Raw genomic sequence first — 20,396 nt, 5'->3', positions numbered from 1 at the left:
ATTTTCAGTGGCATAGTATGTCCACTGATCAGGCTAGCTCACCGGGTTGTGGCGAGCTGCACTGGTAGCCACACGTGGACTATACGGGTAAGGGTTTTGCAAACCTAGGTACGTGTCCACGTCTGGAGGAAAGGAAACAAAAAGTGGCATAGTATGTTTACCACTGTATAGAGTAGTATAGTAGATATAATCGAAGCAAAATTTGTGTATTGACGAAGCAAACTGATAGCCATTTTCCCTCAATTTATCATAACTGATTCTTATAAAAAAAAAACAACGAAAATTAAACTTTTTATTAAAATATTTGACACAAATATAAGCTCTTTGGTTTGCAGAAATAAGAAACAGTTCCTCATGATTGTTGCAACTACGGTTCAACTATGATGGTTTCCTAGAAGAAAATAAAAATAAAAGATCTTTAGATACAAATTTGCACCTTATATACAGACAGTTCCAGGAAGACAGTCCTTAATATATAGTATTAGAATTTATATATATTGCTTTTATTTATTTGCAGAAATGTGGCTTAAAAGAATATCATTTACTATAGGGGAGAATATTGTACCTTGGACCACATAAACCAGTGTTAATATTTGAATCCCCTAGGGGGAAAATTCTACATGCAATATAATTAGTTGGTGTTAGTTAATGTAACAGTAAGTAAATAACTAGTTAATGTAACAATAGGGGTATTATTCGCTGTGCGATGAACCATTTTAGGTTTTCAAAGTGTGTGATAACAAGCATTTTTTAAATTTTTATTTAGTTTCTGAGAAAGTTTCCTAATAATTTCAATGGAAAAACCATATAGTAGTGCTTACATTTGAAAAACAAATAAGGTGGATAAGTACCTAAATTCCATTTTCTATAAGAAAAAGTACCTAACCATTTTTTAAGATTTTTTTTCTAGGCCTAACTAAATAAAAAAAATCTTGTACTTGCTTTGTCTAGGACCTAAGTTCTAAATTATACCAGTTTGAATGCTAGTTACCGCAAATGTAGTTTCTTATCAACTAAGAAATACGGAATCTTGAAGTTTTTATGTATTGAATAAATTAAACAAAATATTACTTAATATTGCCTTTATGATTCATTTGATTTATTTTGATTAATGCGGGCAACTTGATTAAAAATAGGAATGCATGGATATACCAATATTTAAATTTAGAAGATAAGAACTCAAACTTAATGTTATCCATAGCAGTGACTATTTTATGATTTTAGGCGTTCTCAACCTCTTAAGCAGTGAGGACCAGCAATTTTATAGTAAAAAATAAAAAAAAAATCGAAATAAGGTTCACTAACTTCTAAGTGTTTAAGTAAAAAAAAATATTATGACAAGTATCTATCATATGCGTAAGACGATATATTGTGTTTATATGACAGTAATTAATAAATAGTACTGCACAAGAATTAATTTTTTTCCTTAAAGAAAATAATTATTTTGTATTCACTCAAGTTACTCTCAACAATTTATTCCTATATTTAATACTCAAATTTTTTTTAAAGGCTCATACCCCTAATCCATTTACAGCGTCCATGGTCCAGTACCATCTACCCGTGGCCCATGAGTTGAGAACCACTGGTTTGGGATACAAAACCATCTATCTTGGATCAGTTTTTCTTCTTTCTTGAAACTAATGATATTTTTTGGGAGTGTATACCAGCGTTAGTTCAAAAAAAAATTTGGACTAATAGACAAACTTACAAAGCATTTTTCGCAAACATTGTGAAGTTGTTGAACTATTACAAATTACACAGAAAATAAAGGTCAAAATTAGTCCTGTGTACAACATTCTTCCCTACAGATAGTTCTAGAATAGTACTCTTAAATTATCTCAATAATACCTTTTACAGCAAAGTATGATTGTACAGGTAAGAATGGTGAGGCCGAAGATAACCGATTCAATGTAAGTGGCAACTTTCCATCCAGAGGGTCCAGGCGCTGAAAGAAAATACAATCAAAACCGCATATTATAATATGTTATGTTACATGGCCAAGATTCTATTGCTTATGAGAGATACACACAAAAAGACATTTTTTTAATTTTTTTTTTAAATTTTTTTGTTTACACATGGAACGAAAAAGACGAGTGAGAAAGACTGATTGGATTTATCACCAAGTGATAATTTTAAAAGGAATTGATTATTTAACCTATTGTTATAAATATCTAAGCATTTTTTGAGCGTTTGATTATATAAAAGAACTTTGAAATATCCTCTCCAAAAACGTTTTCGTCAATGATGGGAGATTATGAAGATTTGATCTTTTTTGCTCTGGAAAAAAATCGATTTAATCCAGAGCGATAAGAGACAAAAGTAATGAGCAACAATTCACCAATGATATGAGATAGATCTTAAAGTTGTTTTTTAGTCCTTCCTTGGCTTCAAAGTTAATCTATGAATGAGCAGGAAAACAATCTCGAGGGTTTTGCTAGATAATGACCTCCAGTCTAATGTGGCGCCAAATACCCGTCATTACCATCTCTCATCTTTAGAAGCAGCGTTATTATATAATAAAGATATCTAAGTTCCTCAAACTATACGTGAAATGGACACTGCATGATAATATTGTCAGAAAGTAATCCCGTTTTTTTTGGCGGTACATTCATCTTCACTTTGCTTCTTAGTTTTTCTTCTATCGTGAAAGAAAGATAGATTCTGACCCAAGGTTTTCCTTCACGCGTTGCTGGTCCTCAATAATGTAGCCCTTAACCCTGGAGTGTCCAGAATTAGAGGTTAGAATGACATTGATAATCTTTGTTATAGTACCGAATGAACCAGGCACTAATTTTATCAACTCTTTAAAGGTGAAATCCGTGGCAAAAGCAAACTTAAAACACTAGGTTATTATTTTAATCCTTTAACTTAAAATCCTGATATAACTNCACGATTTTAAAGATATAATTTATGTACTAAATTATAAAAAAAATGTAAACGAAAAAAAATAATATTTTTTAAGATAAATGATCAAAATTTTTTTCCAATTTTTTCTGTCGATAAAATGGGGGGGNATTGGGTGGGGGGGGGGGGTAGAGATGAGTGTCCCCGGAATTGCCCGAAAAAATCTGGTCACCCTAGATATAACTCAACCCGAGATATTTGTAAAGCTAAGCGATGAAGTTTTGAAGTTAAAAAACTGTAACAAAAAACTTATTCAAAAAGATTGAAATTGTAACAGTGGGCTCCCAAGTAGTTACAGTTTTAGAAAGACAGGAATAAACCTTGGAGTTTTAGGAGATTAACTTGAAATTTTGGAGGCTGATATGAATTGAGAGATTAATGTATGCAAGATAATAGATGCAATCTAAATTTAAAAAAAAAATAGTAATACATTTGAGTAGCTTGTTAACTTTCAATTGCAATAATTTGCAATGTGCCTTTTTCTAATACAATGCTTCATTAATCTTGCAATTAAGCTTTATTAATCTAACAATACTTTATTAATCTTCAACTTTACTTTAATCTTGTAATACTTTATTAAATGTCATTTTTGAATTTTTCTTAATCTTATAAATTTATTAAAAACTACCAACTATAATTTCCATGAAATTAAACACTTTTTTACAAAATATCAGAGAAAAACATAAGATTATTGAAACGGAGAATTTCATGTTTTAATAAAATGCTCAACCCAAGTTATGAAAAGAAATGACAAAGCAGAATTTTATTTTTCAAAATGTACTATCAAAGATTAAGCAAAAAGTTAAAAAGTCTGCGAAAAGTTAGTTAACTAAGTTTACTCCTGCGAAAGATTTATATTATTTCCGATGAAAAATACGAATTCATTGATTTTACAGCAATTTTCAAAATTTGTTTCCCAAAATACTCGGTTTATTCCCAGATATATAACGTTTTTTTTGTACTCCTTGCAACTCTACTCCCGAAGGAATAGGAGTTTTTTTCGATGTGGTTAAGAGAAATGACTTAAAATTGCACCGATAGATAGCGCTGTACGTTAATTGAAACTAAGAATATCGTCAAGCGCAGAAAAACAACTGACGGTGCTTCGGAAGCTCGGACCTGTTTACAAAAAAATATTTCACGCTCATGCTCATGATAAAACTTTTATGAACTTCTCTAACAGTTTTTAAGCAAGCGCTAGGTTTAGTTATTAAGAATAAAGAATATAAAATTGATAAAAAAAATGTAAAATTGGTAAAAAAATTACAGTGGCATTCAAACACAGGCATTTTTACATAATGCAGTACAATTCGAAAAATTCCGAATCAAATTACGGTAAAAAGTACCGCCACCCTGAGTATCATCACTTTTTACCGTAAAATTTTACTGAACAAAAAATATGACATACTGTAATTTTTACATTAATATTTATTCTAAAATCACTGTAATTAGCTGTTATATACTAATATAAAAATTACGGTGTAAAATTTTATGGCTAAGAGGGATTACACGGATATTGTTCTCATGGTAGCAGTACTTTTTACCATAATTTGATTCAGAATTTTTAAAAAAGTGTAAAGATAGAGCATAGGGAACAAAAAAAAATCTTAAACTTATTGGTTTATACAAAAGAGGTTTCTGACTAGGAATCTTATAGATGATAAAAAAAACTTGAATGTTTGCTGTTGTTGACAATACTTCTTTCACATTCAGTTCTAGTCTTTTTCATTCGCATTTCTTTTCTTTACAGATTAGTGATAATATATGGGTTTTAATGACTAATTTCCTCGTTTAGAAATTAAAGGCCGAGTGGTGAGATTGCAAAATTTGGTCTTTATCCGAAGTAAATTTAGGGAGGATTCGGGTTCTAAGTAATCCTATGTATTTTGGCCTCAGGTAGGTTCGTCGGATTAAAATTCTTCGGGCTCAGGCAGGCTCAAATTCATGTCTACTCTGTGTGTATCATGCGCAAGCTCGCCTTTTGACTATACTACACGCTCAATGCCATCTACCAATGCGACTTTAAGGTGTTTTTTTTAACTGCGCCTAGAAAAATGAGCACTGCCTAGGGAGCATATTGTAGAAATTTCACTTATTTTTTAACAGTCGTTCTTTTGTTACTTGTTTTTGATTCCACAACTTTGAAAAAAAATCGTCTTGTATTTAGAGCTCTATAAGTAAAATGTGTTGTAAAAAATTCTATAAGATAAGACAAAAGTATATATTGAGGAACTGGAATCGTAATATATTTACTTTCGCATTTTTCATCCATCTCCCATCTACTTCTTTTCGCAACATAACCGGGTTGGCATGTGCACCTAGTATACTTGTCGTACGTAAGATCACATGATAAGGACATTGGACCACAATCACATTCTACAAAGAAATATATATCTATATATATAAAAATCTCTTGTCACAGTTTTAGTGGTTAAACTCCTCCTAAACGGCTGGATCGATTTTGNTCATTAAAGTTTTATACTGTTTATATAATAATTGTTTGATATATACGGAAATGTTAGGTAATACCAGGTAGCTAAGGTTCGAGGGCCTGTTCGAGCTAAATTGTTCGACCTCGAAACAATTTGATTTAACCAAGATATTCATTACTTAATGGTATGTAATAAATCATTTTCGAAAAGTTAAAAGTGTGCCGCTACTATTGCTTGTAAATGTTTCAGTAAGAAGTTCAGTAAGAAGTTGGAGAATCAATTGGTATGGAGAAAAAAAACCATAGTAATGGAGAGGGGAAAAGCGTAGTGAGTGGGGAAATCCGGTAACCTTGAGACGTCTATTCTTTAAACCACTGTGCTAACGAAATTAAAATTTAACGGGGATATTAAATGAGCTTAAGATTTCAAATCGTTGTTTCACGAAATAAGCATTAAAGTATACTATTAATAATATAAGTTTCGCTATGTAGTGAATTTCACAGAAGTTGTGTTACCCCTTAGTTAGCGATAAAGCGAAATAAGCAAAAATTAAAGAGGATTGTACCAAACATTAACTTTAGACGAGTCTCTTGACCATAATATTGGAATCGTATTTTGCAGATTGCAGTCACTCTTATATATTTGGGGTCAAAAGTTAAAATGCTGGAGAGGAGTAGTTTTAATTGTTTAAATTATTATAATTGTTGTCGTTTAAATTTTAGACACCAGAATAAATACAATTCCCAATTTGATTTCGAAAGAATTCATGTCTGGATAAGAAGTATAAAATATCGTCTTCGCAATGAAATAAGCACATCTCAAATGATAGTATTTGTAAGTAAGTAATAATTTGATAGTATTTGTTTGATAATATAATAATAGCAATATTATGTGTTAATAATATAATTTTAGTAATAACATGTAGCAATAATTCAATAATATGTAAGTAAGTATTAATTAAAACTTATCATTCTAAATATAATAATTAATAAAAAAATTATCATTCTAAATATAATAATTAATTAAAATTTATCCTTGTGTGCCATTTTTTTATTTTCTACAAATTAAATAAAAGTTATGAGTAAAGGGATTAATAACCACAATCCTAAAAATATATTTTTAGAACCTTTCTCAAAAATGAAACAAAAAAATTCCCACTATTAGGTAAATTAATATTTAACAAAGAACATGAATGTTATAAAGATTTTACATATTAATATAGAGGTAGGTGAAATTGAAAACATCACAACTTGTTGATTTGTCAGAGAAGATGCAAAGAAAGTGAAAAGCGATAATCGGCAACACCTTCAACATCATCCGTAAACCAAAATGGTTATGACGTTTTCAATCCAGCTTTCCTTAATTCTAATTCTTCCATAGAGGGTCCGCCAGTGGACTGATCATTAAGACACGGTTCCCAGCAGATCACCGAAGTCAAGCATCGCTGCCTGTGGTCAGTGTGCGGGTGGGGGACTACTTGGATCAGTCTGCGTATAGACTGAGAGTGTGCGGTATTGGTTCTCGTTAAACTGTTCTACCGTAAAGTGCTCGACTTCGCGTGTAGATCGTCGGGCTACCGAAGCGGTGTTGCCATCCCCTCTGCAGAGGATAAAAATTGTGATGGCATGTCGTCGGATCATCCTCAGGGATGTTTCCCAGACCGTCGCTAATAGCCAGCCCATTGTGTAGCTCTAGTGCAACGTAAATGAACTACATCAACATCTTATTCTCAGATTTTTATAACATTTTTTACTCGCTTTAATATTAATTTGCAATTATTTAAAAGTGTATAATTTTTAAACTTCCTTTCAGACAAGTATTCTAAAAAAATCTATATGTTAATGAGGGTGATTACAGAACACCATGTATAATTTACAATGCATATGAGCATAACTTACTTTCACATTTATCACGTATAACAATATATCCAGAATTGCAAGTGCACACCTTTGAATATCCACTGAATTCACAGCTTTTTGAATCAAATCCACAATCACATTCTGCTCAAAAGAATTAAAGAATGAAAATAACAAAATCTTTTTGCATCTGCAAGTTCATATTTCACATAGCATTATGTTTCAAATCTAGACACAATTTTTCCAAATCATTACACTTTAATTGCAAGGGAAAAAAAGTAAAAATATTTTTAAAAAAAAGTGGCATTGCTAGGATTTTATGTATGGGGGAGATTCGAAAGAATTTTAGCCAAGATGTAGATCTTAACAGATAAGCGAAATAGTATTGAAACTTGAAAATCGATAATTACTTTTATTAAAATGACTCAATTTATGATTTTGAAGATAGTTGAAACTAAGCAGCATTTTAATTGATGAAACCAATGTAAAAAACATAATTGCAATAAAATTCTTCTGTTTGATACTGTTGTTTGTCTATTTTGTTAAAGATGTCATTGGGAGTGATATATATGTCCCGAAGGGTTAGGGAATTTCTTTTTGCATGGACGGCTTCGAAGCTAACAAACAGCAAAAAAGCTAACAAAGCTCTAAATGAAGCTGTTAACAAAGGGGTAAGGAAAAGAAGTAAACAACATATTTTTTGTTTAAATTTTTACAGGAAATCGAGTGTAATTTACCTTAACAACAGTTTCATAATATTTTTTTCTCAGGAAATTGGAAAAAAATCGTGTATTTTTATCTGTGAATTTTCTTACTTATTTTGGAGAGGAGGCGATCCGCATGGTCTCCATGAAACCTCCTCAATTTGGCTACGTCACTGATCGACCGCAATATGAATCAGTATTGTATTTTTAATTCTGACATCACAGTGATTGTATAAATAATTGCAGTGATTTCATACTGGTGTGTCTATCTAAGCTTAGTTTAGGAGTTACTAAGATTCCGCATGTTTAGCGACGCTGTTTTTATATTCTGCATATTTGTCAGAGGGATGGGAGCAACTAATTGTTTTCTCCAGAACATCCCAGTCTTGTTGTAATAACATGAGGTCTAGATATCTGGCACGCTAATCCGTGTCGGGAATATTTTTGTTTTTTTATGAGCATCGTCGAGCACTAAGTTAGAGAACTATTGTCCGTTAATATGAAATGAGGGTCAAATGCCCCACTGAATAGGCTAATAGGGAGGGGAATTTGTATATCCCAGTAGCTTAAGCTTCATTACCTCTTTTAAGGATATAGAGGGTTGTGCTGCCATATACCTGCCCAGACCATTAAGCTTACGCTGCGCCGTAACAGGTGATTTCATGGATACTGAAGGGCAGACATCAGATCCATTAAATAAAATGGGTCAAATGCAATTATATTTTTATGTGAAATAAACCAGGACTTCGATGAGATTTTATTTTAGACTTTAGTTTGAAATGCGTGTTTTGGATAATGGACACAGAAGAAAATTCGTTATTTTGATGTTCAATCCAAATTGAACGACTAAATTAACTTTTAAATTAACTTGTTTAGCTTGTTTCTTCCTAACATTTTAAACACTAAACAAAATCATTTCGGGATAAATTCTCGAAACTGGGTGTCAGTGGTGCTGGATAGAGTATTGTACTATAGATTTACTGTAGAGTACTATAATTAGTACTATAGTACTAATTATAGTATAGGTATATAAATTAGTATAGGTAGAGTGCTATAAATTTATAGTACATCAATATATTTATAGACATCAATATATATATATATAAATTTATAGTACATCAATATACTTCTCAAACGATCTCTTTGCATTCAGTACTCTACGAGAAAAAGTGGCTTTAAAATATCCATATTAGTTCAGCGTCCATTTAATACCATCATTATAAATGTATTGGATCCGTGATAGACTTGTAAAAAGAGCTGTTGACTTTTACTGTCTTCCCAAAGAAGTCTAATTAAATAAAATGTACTAAGTGACTTAATCAAATGGATGCAGTCACATTACGAGTTTCTTTGGGTAAAAAAAAAAATTTAAAAAAAGTTAGAAAAACGGAATTAAATGCTAGGTTCAATTTCTTAAAAACGCATCTCGAACTGTGTCCATTTTCTTAAATATGCGTTTTGAGCTATGCCCGTTGTTTTACTCACAAGTTTCGAGCTGTGTCCGTTCCTTTAAACACGCATGTCGTGCTGTGTTAATTGTTTTTTTAAACATGCGTTACGAATGGTGACCACAATAAGAAAGTCACCGATGAGGTGATACTTTTACATATCGATATCCATATCTAGCTTTTAAAATTCTAATTCAAGAATAACTTTAAGACAATTAGGGCTCGAGAGATAATCGAAAATGTTAAGATTAAAAAAAAAAGTTACATTATCAATAAAAATGCCACATTTCTTCACTTCATCATACATACCTGCACATTCATCTAAACTGTTCTGCTTGTATTTTCCGAAACAGGAACACTTTATTTTGTTATTTTCAAAATAGCACTTACTGGCGAAAATTCCACAGTAGCATCCTGCAAAAATGTCACAAACTTTACTGCCTATAAGCTGTTAGTTTTTGAGTTTATTTTGATACTTAAATAGACAGGAGAAAATAAGTACTTGTCGAAAATAACCGTGAGGAATTTATGATTGCTTTTAAATAAAGTCCTGCAACAAAGTATAAGAACATAGTTACTTTGGCATAATTGTGTCAGTACTAGATTGTCATAATTTCTGAGAGTTTAATGAAGAATAACTGAAAATGTGCTCTTTATTGTGTATCATATAAAAGTGTTCGGATCATTCTCAGGGATGTTTCACAGATCGTCGCCAATTATCCATCGTGTAGCTAGCTGTAGTGCGACGTAAATTAAGTACCTACTTGCTGATTATCTCTCCTTTGGTGCTGACAAAGCGTTGTTACTCTAACATCAAATTTTAATCAAATTTGTTCCACATATTTGGTGTTTCAATACTTTTAATGCCGACCGACCTGTGTAGGGGCAGGGAACTGTCCTTACATCAGAAAGGTCCTGGGTTCGAATCCCGGGCAAGCCATGGATGTTTCTTTCTCTCTGTGTGTGTTCTATGTCCTTTCTCCTGTGGTCCGCCCTATAAACGGGTTGTGGTTGTGTGAATGGCGTGGCAGAAGTCGAATTCCTGGCCATAGATGGCGCCACTGAAAAACAGGAACAATCGCTCCTCCACTGCCTAAAACAGGCATACGACCGAGAAAAAAACTTTTAGTAGCTCCGCTCAAGTACATTAGTTCGGCTATAGTTCGGCTTTACCCTGTCCCACCCCCATTTCGGGGCATCCAGGAAATACTGTTGAAGGATCGGTTTAGGCCAGATCCTCCATTCTGTTTTCAAAAAGTCTTTTAAAAATCTCTTCAATTCCTTTGTTTAGTTCCTTTTGTTTCTTTCTTTTGCTTCAAGTGCATTAGCAGTAATGCGAGAGTGCATAATAGCATTTCTTGCATAATTACTCTCTTAAATAGTTATGCAAACCTAACAGTGCAGAGCATTTGGCATGGAGAGTTCATGAGCGGTTCTAGCATAAAAAGGAAATACATGGTTTCAAGATCGGAGATGTTGGTGGCCACTGGTGATAAATCACTTGTCATTCGTTTGTTCAGGACTCAGTTTTTGAAATACCGATTTCATAATTACTTAACTGGAGGAACGTGCTGACAGTTTAAAACTGCAAAATGTCTGAAACGAATACAATTTCAAATTTAAAAAAAAGGTCATACTTCGAACCTTATTCATTAATAAAATGTAGTAAAGTTTTCTCAAATTTTGTATATTTCTAATCGTAACATTTGTAAGAAAATAAAAATTTTTGAAATCTTGGTTATTAATATGAGATAAATTTGTATAAATATATGTATTCGACAGAAAACTATATTTTTGTTACTGTAATGTGCTTATAATCGCCCTCTCCAAAGTATTTTTTGATCTTCGTCATATACAAGAGTATTTATTAATTATTATCTAGACCTTAACAATGGGAAAAATTTTAAGAAATACAATTATCGATTCATTTTTGGCACACACTGAAAAGTTTTGGTATATGGTTGTTACCATTTTAGGTATTTAGGTAAACTAAATACTTTTTTAATATAATTTATATACACTGGACAAAATAACAATTGTTTAAAAGTTTCAGATTGAAAATATTACTAAAAATGTGCTTGTTTTTGTAACCGAATATTTTAGCAATGAAGCTATTTAATTGATTGTAATTCACATGAAAATATGTGTTGCTTTGTTTCTAGGTCGAAAAAATAAATAAAACTATAAAGGTGAAAATCTAAATAAAAATGTGATTACATCACTGTAAAAATTTTGTATAACTAACCACCAAAAAGGGGGTCATCTATGCACCAAACATTTTCTATAGTGTAACAGAATAGGCTTACGATTCGCATTCTTAAAATACACGAAGTTTTTCAAGAATTTGATTTTTTTTTATCTGAACTTGTAATTTGTAGTGCGAGATCAATTATTCTAGCATAAATTATAAGAAAATGTAGTGAAGGGAGAATAAAAAAAATCAAAGAGTTCTTACGTTCGCACTTGTCATTGTTCTGAGAATATTGCCAGTCACATTTGCAAATCTTTTTTCCATCTTTGTAATCGCAACCTGAAGATCCAAACCCACAGTCACATTCTAGAATGAAATTACATTAATAGTTTGGAGAACAAATCCTTGGTGAGTGCTTTTTATTGTGTACTTAATTACTCTTGGAATGCTTAAAGAATATGGACCTCAATTGATTCCGCTTTTCAAACTTCTATTTTTTTATGATTGTCGTTGAACAGCAGACCAATTTTGAGTTTACGACTACCCTTATTCAACTCCAGAGACTTGTAATTTTGAATCCAATCTAGAAGACAAGGGAACTCTTGAATTAAGTAACGGGAGAAATTTGCTCTTATGGAGGACTTTTTTGATGGATGTAACCCTTATTTGCGTGACACGGAGGAGAAAACCCCGAAAACCTCCCATGATCAGACTGATGTCAAGGGGACTGTAACTCGTGATCATCCTACCACCGAGGATATTTTACGTTAGTACCGTACCTGGTGCGAGCCGGGTGAGGAACTCGTATCGACCAGCCGTAGCTGGAATTCGAACCTGGTTTATCTCAGTGTGATGTTCTATTCCCTGAACCACCATGGCTCAAACTTCTATCGCCCCGGCTTAGATTTGAGCTTATAAAGGCATGTCATATGAAAAATATTCATTGTTATAAAGAATAAACAAATTGATTCAAGTGAATTTCTACTGTGATGTCGTCCATTTTGCCTAAATCCCTCAGAACATATTTTAAAATTATTTTTATTTTAAAAGATATTAACTGTTAGCAATTCTTTTTTCAAGATTTACAATGGTCTTATTAAACTGACGAAGAATTTCGATTTTTTTAGAACGACTTTATCTATTAGTGTTTGTCTGAAAAGTTACATTCGTAATATACCTAGTCACCTCGACCCCGAAGTCCGGGACTTTTGCTCCGTAATGATTATGCTAAATGTTTAAAAAAACTAGATACTGAATTCTCATTTAGTTAAATTTAGATTGAGCAATGAAAGGTTTTTGCTATGCCCTTTTTCTTAAACACGCAAAAAATATATTATTTCAATATTCAATATAAGTTTGATAACTAAACCAGGAATTTCACATTTACTTTTTTTGCTTGCTTTAAAACTTATCATGATCATTTGGAGACAAATTCCGGGATTGTGGGTTAAGTGTAGCTGGATAATTTACAGATGTAACTTTTCAGGCTATTTTTTTCTCATTCACAACTTTGAACGGTGAATTGAGTCTAAAAATCTTAATTACTACAACGTATATTTAAAACCTAGCTTATAAATTTATAGTTTTCTTATCAACCTAGTAAAAATCTTTTAAATCCCTTTTTTTTTTAAAAAAAAAAGGATTAATTAAAAATACTAAAAGTGATTTATGCTAAAGAACAATATCACATTACGATTTTATTTATATTTATTTTTTTACAGAAGAAAAGTGCTTAAAAAAGTTTGAAAAACGGAATAAAATGCTATGTCCATTTTATTAAAGGGCTATTAATTAATCCCTTTCCTTAAATAGCTATGTCCATTTTCTTAAACACACATTTCAAGCTGCGGGGTTCCGCCGAAAGAAACTTGATTATTTAGGGTTCCGCAGTCGAAAACAACAGGGAACCTTTGATCTAGAAGTTCCTTGGTCTTCTGCATTAGGTTCAAATTTGCAAGGCTACAGAGTTGAAGTTAGATAGTAGTAAGCTTAGAATCAGGTTGGTTGTTCAACACCGGTTATAAAATGTAATATAAAATAAGAGAATTGAATTTTTTGTTTCTTATACGAGTATCATTATCTAAATGTGAAGTTTTATATTCGTCTTAAATTATGTTTTATATTCGACAGACAGATTTACAGACCTGAAGCTGAATATATTCTAGTAATAAATTTGTTTTTGGTGTGAATGTATAATAAGGAAATTAACAAAATGGGCATTGAACTATGGTTTTCGTTAAAATGTAAAAGTTCGTTAAAAGAATTTGCATTGCTATAAATGGTTATTGAAAAAACATATTTCATTATTAGCGAATTTAATTATTTTATTATAATTTGAAAAGCTCGATAGGAAATGTTAACGTTATTTTTTAAAAATAATAATTTGTGTAATTAACTCTCATTCAAGATATTGTTATTAAAAAATTATATATATATTTTTTCAAATATTGCCACTTCTTTTTTATTAGCGTTTTTCTTTTAATAATTATATGAAAACAATGAAATGGGAAATGAATAGTGGTTTTTTAACTAGATCTAATTGTTTTCGTTAATAATTTCGTCAGAAATGTTGGAAAAAAATGGCAAAAAAATTCCTTACTATGCGAACCCCTCTAACTCCTTCACGGAACCCTATAGTTCCGTGGAACACCATTTGAGAACCGCTGCTTAAGGCTATATGAATTAACCTACTTTAGCTACACTTATAAAATGCTGGATGCATATTATCCACACATCAAAATATCTCTATACTCTTATACAAAGTATATCAATAATGAAGTACATACATACAAAATATATTTATTCTAACACAAATCTATACTATACATGCAAAGTATATCTATACTAAAGAATAATAATACTTACGGGGATCATGAAAGCTTTTGTTCTCATATCCAAATGGTCTCGTTTTGTCAGAAGAAATCCCAATTGTCTGAGATATATTTTTGATCTGTTCATCAAAAATTTCGAAAACATTTCTGGCTCGAACAGAAACTGAGAAAAACAGGCTAACACTTAAGAAGAATACGATGCATTTATAATACTCTGGCATGCTTCAGCCTTTTTTTTTCTTTAATGAGTGAATCCTTACTGATTCCATACCATTAAATCGATGTATTTTGTGACAGATGATAAAAATCACCCACTCTATTTTCATTCTACTGTTGAAATAACAACGTCATTAATGAAGTATGAAGGATAGCCCCATGATAAGGCCGCTTTGTTATCTTTACGTCACGATGAAGCATTGAATGTCAACAAAGTTGTTTTTTGAGATATCATAATCATATTAAAAGAAAAAATGTTTGTGTCCATTTACCTTTCCTATAAGTCAAGAGCTGTTTTGTGTTATGTCCCGTAATTTGAACAGGGCATAAAAGGGGTGATTTTAGCCCCCGATATTAAAATTTGCTCGAAACTTTCAGTCACCTATATCGTTCGGGAGAGACGTTGGAAAATGGGATTTTTTTCATTGGCTTTGATTTGGTTACCATGCAAACTAGCGATTGTTTTAAATTAAAATGTAGATTATTCTAAACATCAAATGTTGATGCCTACTAGCTTATAGATGTTTGCTTACTTTACGGCCTTACGAAATGGGTAAGAACAGAAGAAAATCTCTTGATTTTGGTAACTTTTAAATACCATGATATGGATTTGAGCATGCCTAATGATACTGAATGCAGTTAATCATTCTTTTTAATGGTATCAACAAATAAAAACGTGTTGTCACCAGGGAGAGTTAAAAATAATAAGACAGAAAAAAAAATCAAAATTATTTAGGTTGATGCATATCTTTTAACTTCAGACATCATTTTATAGTGTAGTGATTTATTGTCTCAGAACTAATTTATTAACTTTTTATCTCAAGTCGAACGGGTATTCGGTTAGTTTTAATAATAAAAGAAAAAATTGCACCCGTCTGTTTCCCGTGCAAGTTAAGAATTGTTTGGGTTCCAAAATTTGGACAGTTGGGACAATTTTTCAAAAATTTAAATTCGTACGTCTGAGAGGAAAATCAAATTTTTGCATTGGTTTACCATTGCGCTTTGTTGCAAATTAAAACTGTGGATGATTCTGTTTTTTTTTCAGCTATTTAAAAGATAACACTAGTGCTTATAGATCTAATCAACAAGAAATGAAATTATTGCTAGTACATTAACAATTAGCTATTATTTGCAATGTCTGATTAACTCACAGATGAACATGGTAAGGTCACACGAACTAATATTTTTAAAGCTATCTGAAACTTTTTGAAACTATCTGAAATTTTTGTTTATGGTTAAGTTTGTTTCGATAAACCTAAATAAGTTAAAATCAATAGTAATTGAAATAAAGAAATATAATTAATCAATTCATTGGAAAATTTTAGTCCAGGGTAAATTTTGACAGTCATTAAATTTCTATAAATAGTAACATTATTTATAGTCTCAAATCATGCAAAGAATCAATAAAATTTATTTTTGGTGAGTCGGACTTTTAAAATCGTGTTTTGTTTAATTAATATCATAAACTGATTGAGAAAGACAAACAGAATGTTTACGAAGAATGATGGAATGAAAGATAAACTGAATGATGTTATCTTTCTAATAGTATCGACATATGCTTATCAATTTTGTATTAGATTGCGCAGTGGTGATTTATGCCGATTAATTGAGTAATTATTTTTTTCACCTCCCTCGTAGAAAAAGTATTCAAAATTTCTATGAAATACTATATTATTGCTTTTGATTTCCTGATTTCGATTGCATGTTAGTGATAACAGAAGAATACTCCTATTAGTAAGGGTTAAGAGCTACCTATTAGTAAGCGAATTTTCTCATGCCTGGAATTCAGCTAATTTATTGAAGAAAAAGTATTGGTTAGTGCTGTTAAAAGAAGGAAAAATGCATAGTTTAGAAGGTCTTTGAAAGATCAGTTTTTTTTCTTTCTTTTCTTGAAACCTCTCAGTACCTAAAATAATACCCACAGATTTATGGAACAAAAGTATTTAAGTCATCGATTTTAAATATCTTACCAGTTCTTTACGGTTTTCTGCTTACGCCTCGAAAGCTTGATGAGCTTTTTTTTTTCTTTTTTTACGAAATTATATTTTTCGTTTCTGATCTTATTCATGGATCAAACAAATATTGAAAGATTAACTTCAAATTTAAACTCTAAATTTAATATTATTTTTTAGTGAATTACTTAGCTTTTTTAAAAACTTTTTTGTGTGTTTTTTAAAAATATATTGCAATAAGCTTTTCGAAAAATTTAGAATTTTTTAAAGTTGTGCTCTTTTACATGAAGTGATTAAAAAAAAACTCCTGTGGATTCATCTATTATTTTGCATATATCATTAAAATAATTTCTGTCTTCTAATCAACCGTTAACATTACAAAACGATAAGATTCTGTGATGAAAAACCACCACATTGTTTTGTAGCGCTTTGGAAAAATTAATTTTTACCCAAAATTATATGAAGAAACTTTTTTAAAAATTATGTATTTTTGATTGTCTCGATGGAAAAGAAATCCCCACAAACTTACTATTTTTTTGTTTTTTTGTTTCTAGAATGACACCTTTAAAAGGGCCTTCGTTATGCAAGGAAGAAATAAAGCGATTTTGAAACGATTTTTTACAGCACAATTACTCAGTGTACCTACGAAGAAATATATACCTTCGGTGTAAGTATAAACAAATGAAAATATTTTTTGTGCCATTTATGAAACTCGTTTAATAAAGATAATTTTATGCAAGGAATAATTTTAATTTATATCTATTTATTTTTTATTATTTAATGTTAAAATTATCGAAAGAGTTATGAGTTGAAAGATAAATAAAATTTCATCCAAACTGAAACAGAATCGATGAAAAATAATTTAGTGATAAGTTGAAAAAGAGCTAATTGAATAGAAAGTTAAATAAGAATTAAATGGAAAATCAAAAATTTGAGCGGAATACGACCTTTCCATTTTCTTCTTTTTTTAAATTTTTTTTCTTCATATTCTGTTTATCTTATTGCTTTCAAACTCAACTGATAAGCATTAAACCAACTGATTAAGTTCGAAACTGATTAAGTTCGAAACTTTGTTATGAAGGTTAAATTGTTAAAATAAGTAAAAAAATTGAACTTATTGCAATTAAGAACTTTTTTGATCATTGTTAAATTAAATACTAATAATAATAAATATAAAAAATATTATTTCGTGAAAAAATATTTTCGTAAACGAGTTCATTATTGCAACATGCATGTTCATTATTGTAACATGCAAGAATTTCGATTTTCGAAATTAATTCCAGAGCAATTTATAAGATAATTCACTTGTTAGTTATATTAACATAAGTATAAGTACATCACATATTATGTGCTTGTGGTGCCCCATTTTGTGTTTAATAATTTCTAAAATTTTCCCTGATTGCATTGCATGGAGCTGAAAGGTATTGTTCTTATATATATATTTATTTATTTATCAAAATTCAGAACATAATAAATCATTACATAATAAATATAATAAAATAAATGATAATTTATTTCATTATAGTTATTATGTAATGATACCAAAGAAAGGATAATTTTCATTAAGAAATAAAAATGCTTTTCGCTTATTCGTAAGAAATTTTTGAGCAATCCCTCATAAATATTCTTTTAGTGTTCGACTGTTTTTATTATATTGAAAATCTATAAGGATTTTCAAAATTCTTTCGTTTTTTTTTAAGGTTCTTCTCTCAGAACAAATTCTTTATACAATTTGTCACTTCTACTTCGAATTTTCTTATTGCTTTTAATGAACTTCCATATTGTTGGATGATCGACGCTGAACTAGTTTTGCATTTTTCGTAGCTTCTACATAAAGGTTCGAACGTGATTCACCATTTAATATTTTTTCAAAAATATGTAAATAGAAACAATCTGTAAACTTCAAATAGAAACAATGGCATTTTTCGAATACCTCGTAGATTTGATCTTCCAATATAATAATCTTCAGACCAGTTCAAAATTGGCAATAATTCGATAGATAAATGTTCTTCCACAAGGGATTGAATCAGGAAGGGACCAAAATGGCAACAGGACCGAAACGGTAACGGGACTGAAATATCATGAACTGTGCTATGTTACTTTGTAGTTACGTTGTTAAGATTAATAAATATAAACTTTACACACCTGATATTACACTAAGACACCTAATATTACAACTTTACACACTGAGCCTGAAGAGCACCCTATATTTTAAAACGTATTAGTACTAAATACACAAGTGGGCGACCTTAGTGCTAAAATACAAACTAAGGTAAACAACGTTTAAGAGCACAAAAATATTTATAAAGTTGTTTACCTTAGTAATGCTTTTGATGCTTTTTTTAAAATTAAAGATTTTTTAGAAGAAACATTTTTTTAGAATTAAGACTTTTTTTCGTAATAGATTTATTCCCTTTATCTATTTTTGATNACCTTCATCAGTGCAACAGGTTGCACTGATGAATTTTGCCCTTTGAGCATCCGAAACAGCTCTCTGCATTTATAAATATTTTTGTGCTCTTAAACGTTGTTTACATTAGTTCGTATTAGTACTGTTCAAACATAAAAAGGGGACATGCTGGTGTTTCTTACACATCGAACTCTCTTGGAGAAAGAATTTACGTTCTCTGTTGTAGAAGAACTATTAATTCTATATTCAAATCTCGTACGGTATTGTGAAAATGCATAGAAATCTGCCAAATCTTAAACCCATTAACTGTATCAACACAGCTGATATGATTCATGATGCTGTTTTCCAAATGACTGATGTGTCTTTTGTAAGTCCTGCAATCTTTAAAATGCACAGGACTAGCAAAGACACTGATTTGTATTATTACATGTGTCGTTGATCGAGCTTCACATCTTGAATTAGTCACATCATCACTATCAACTGAAACATTTTTACTTTATCTTCTTTGATTTGTTGCTAGAAGCGGAAAATCTTCAACTGTTTCTAGTGGTAAATGTGACGAATTTTGCAGGAAGTGCTTTTTCTTATATTGATTTTAAGAAGATATTTGTTAAGACAAGTAATGAACCTGGAAATGTATGCTTCCTAGAGCTCCCTAGTGGAAGAGCTTTTGGTAAATTAAGAAACTTTTACATACGGCACATAACAGATTCAATATCGCTTGAATCTAAAATTGTTTTAGCTAAAATTGTTTTATTTCAGGCTTTAGGAGTGAAAAGCGTTGATGGTTTCTGGCAGTGGGTTTTAAGATTACCAGAATTGGCTTAAAAGCTCGTGCAAGTGCTGCCATTTAAAAGTGAGGGTCTTGCGAACACTTACTAATAATTACCGTTACTAATGATTACAAGAAAGTTCCACATTTTCCACTGCATGAATCGGGATATCATTTAAGCTATTGTAAAATGTCTGTAAAGGATCTGTTTTTCTGGTACACTTTCATATAAGAAGCATATTTGTTACAAATGTAAACGTATATATTCATAGCAAACTCACGTAAAGGTACGTTTATATTTCAAGACCTGCTATTTTGGGAAGGGTTGTGTCATATTACCTAAAGCATTTGATTAATAACAGTTGTTTCTATCCCGTCATATGTGTTAAAACACGAACTAGAACTAATTAAAACGCAACTTTGTTTGAAAAAAACTGCCAATACCAAATTAAAAACTTTAACTTTTTAATAATTTTAAACATAGCAGTTCTATCAAAAAAAGAACATCATACTAATGAACAAATCAAAAAACTTAAAAATATCAGTGGCGTAACTAGATCTCCCATCGTTTTTCAATCTATTGCCGTTTCCAAATTCCAGAGAAATAAGTAATCTAGTTCATCGCTTTTAACAATATTTAAATGATACAAGGAGTTGTGACATTCGAAGGCATAATAAAA

General features: G+C 30.9%; 1 protein-coding gene across 1 annotated transcript; it reads right to left on the bottom strand.

The window, feature by feature from the left end:
• Positions 1-275: 275 nt before the first annotated feature.
• Positions 276-14,714, bottom strand: LOC107441309 (laminin subunit gamma-1). The gene is made up of 7 exons (XM_043053671.2): positions 14,401-14,714; positions 11,800-11,901; positions 9,654-9,758; positions 7,235-7,336; positions 5,158-5,280; positions 1,849-1,945; positions 276-391 (listed from the first exon to the last, which is right to left on the bottom strand). The coding sequence occupies exons 1-7, from the start codon at positions 14,585-14,587 to the stop codon at positions 379-381; spliced, it is 729 nt and encodes a 242-aa protein (XP_042909605.1). The 5' UTR covers positions 14,588-14,714; the 3' UTR covers positions 276-378.
• Positions 14,715-20,396: the final 5,682 nt, after the last annotated feature.

The sequence above is a fragment of the Parasteatoda tepidariorum genome, chromosome 2 (genome assembly GCF_043381705.1).
Source record: "Parasteatoda tepidariorum isolate YZ-2023 chromosome 2, CAS_Ptep_4.0, whole genome shotgun sequence".
NCBI lineage: Eukaryota > Metazoa > Arthropoda > Arachnida > Araneae > Theridiidae > Parasteatoda > Parasteatoda tepidariorum.
The sequence above is the reverse complement of the archived record's forward strand: the minus strand, read 5'-3'. Positions and strand labels throughout refer to the sequence as shown.

What these genes read in the sequence shown, in the direction of transcription:
- LOC107441309 (XM_043053671.2), bottom strand. Translation starts at nt 14,587, where the DNA reads ATGCCAGAGTATTATAAATGCATCGTATTCTTCTTAAGTGTTAGCCTG. An exon ending in GAACAATGACAAGTGCGAAC is followed by an intron (nt 9,759 to 11,799) that starts GTAAGAACTCTT and finishes ACATTTTTGCAG; the next exon opens with GATGCTACTGTGGAATTTTC. An exon ending in GATGGATGAAAAATGCGAAA is followed by an intron (nt 1,946 to 5,157) that starts GTAAATATATTA and finishes ATTTTCTTTCAG; the next exon opens with CGCCTGGACCCTCTGGATGG.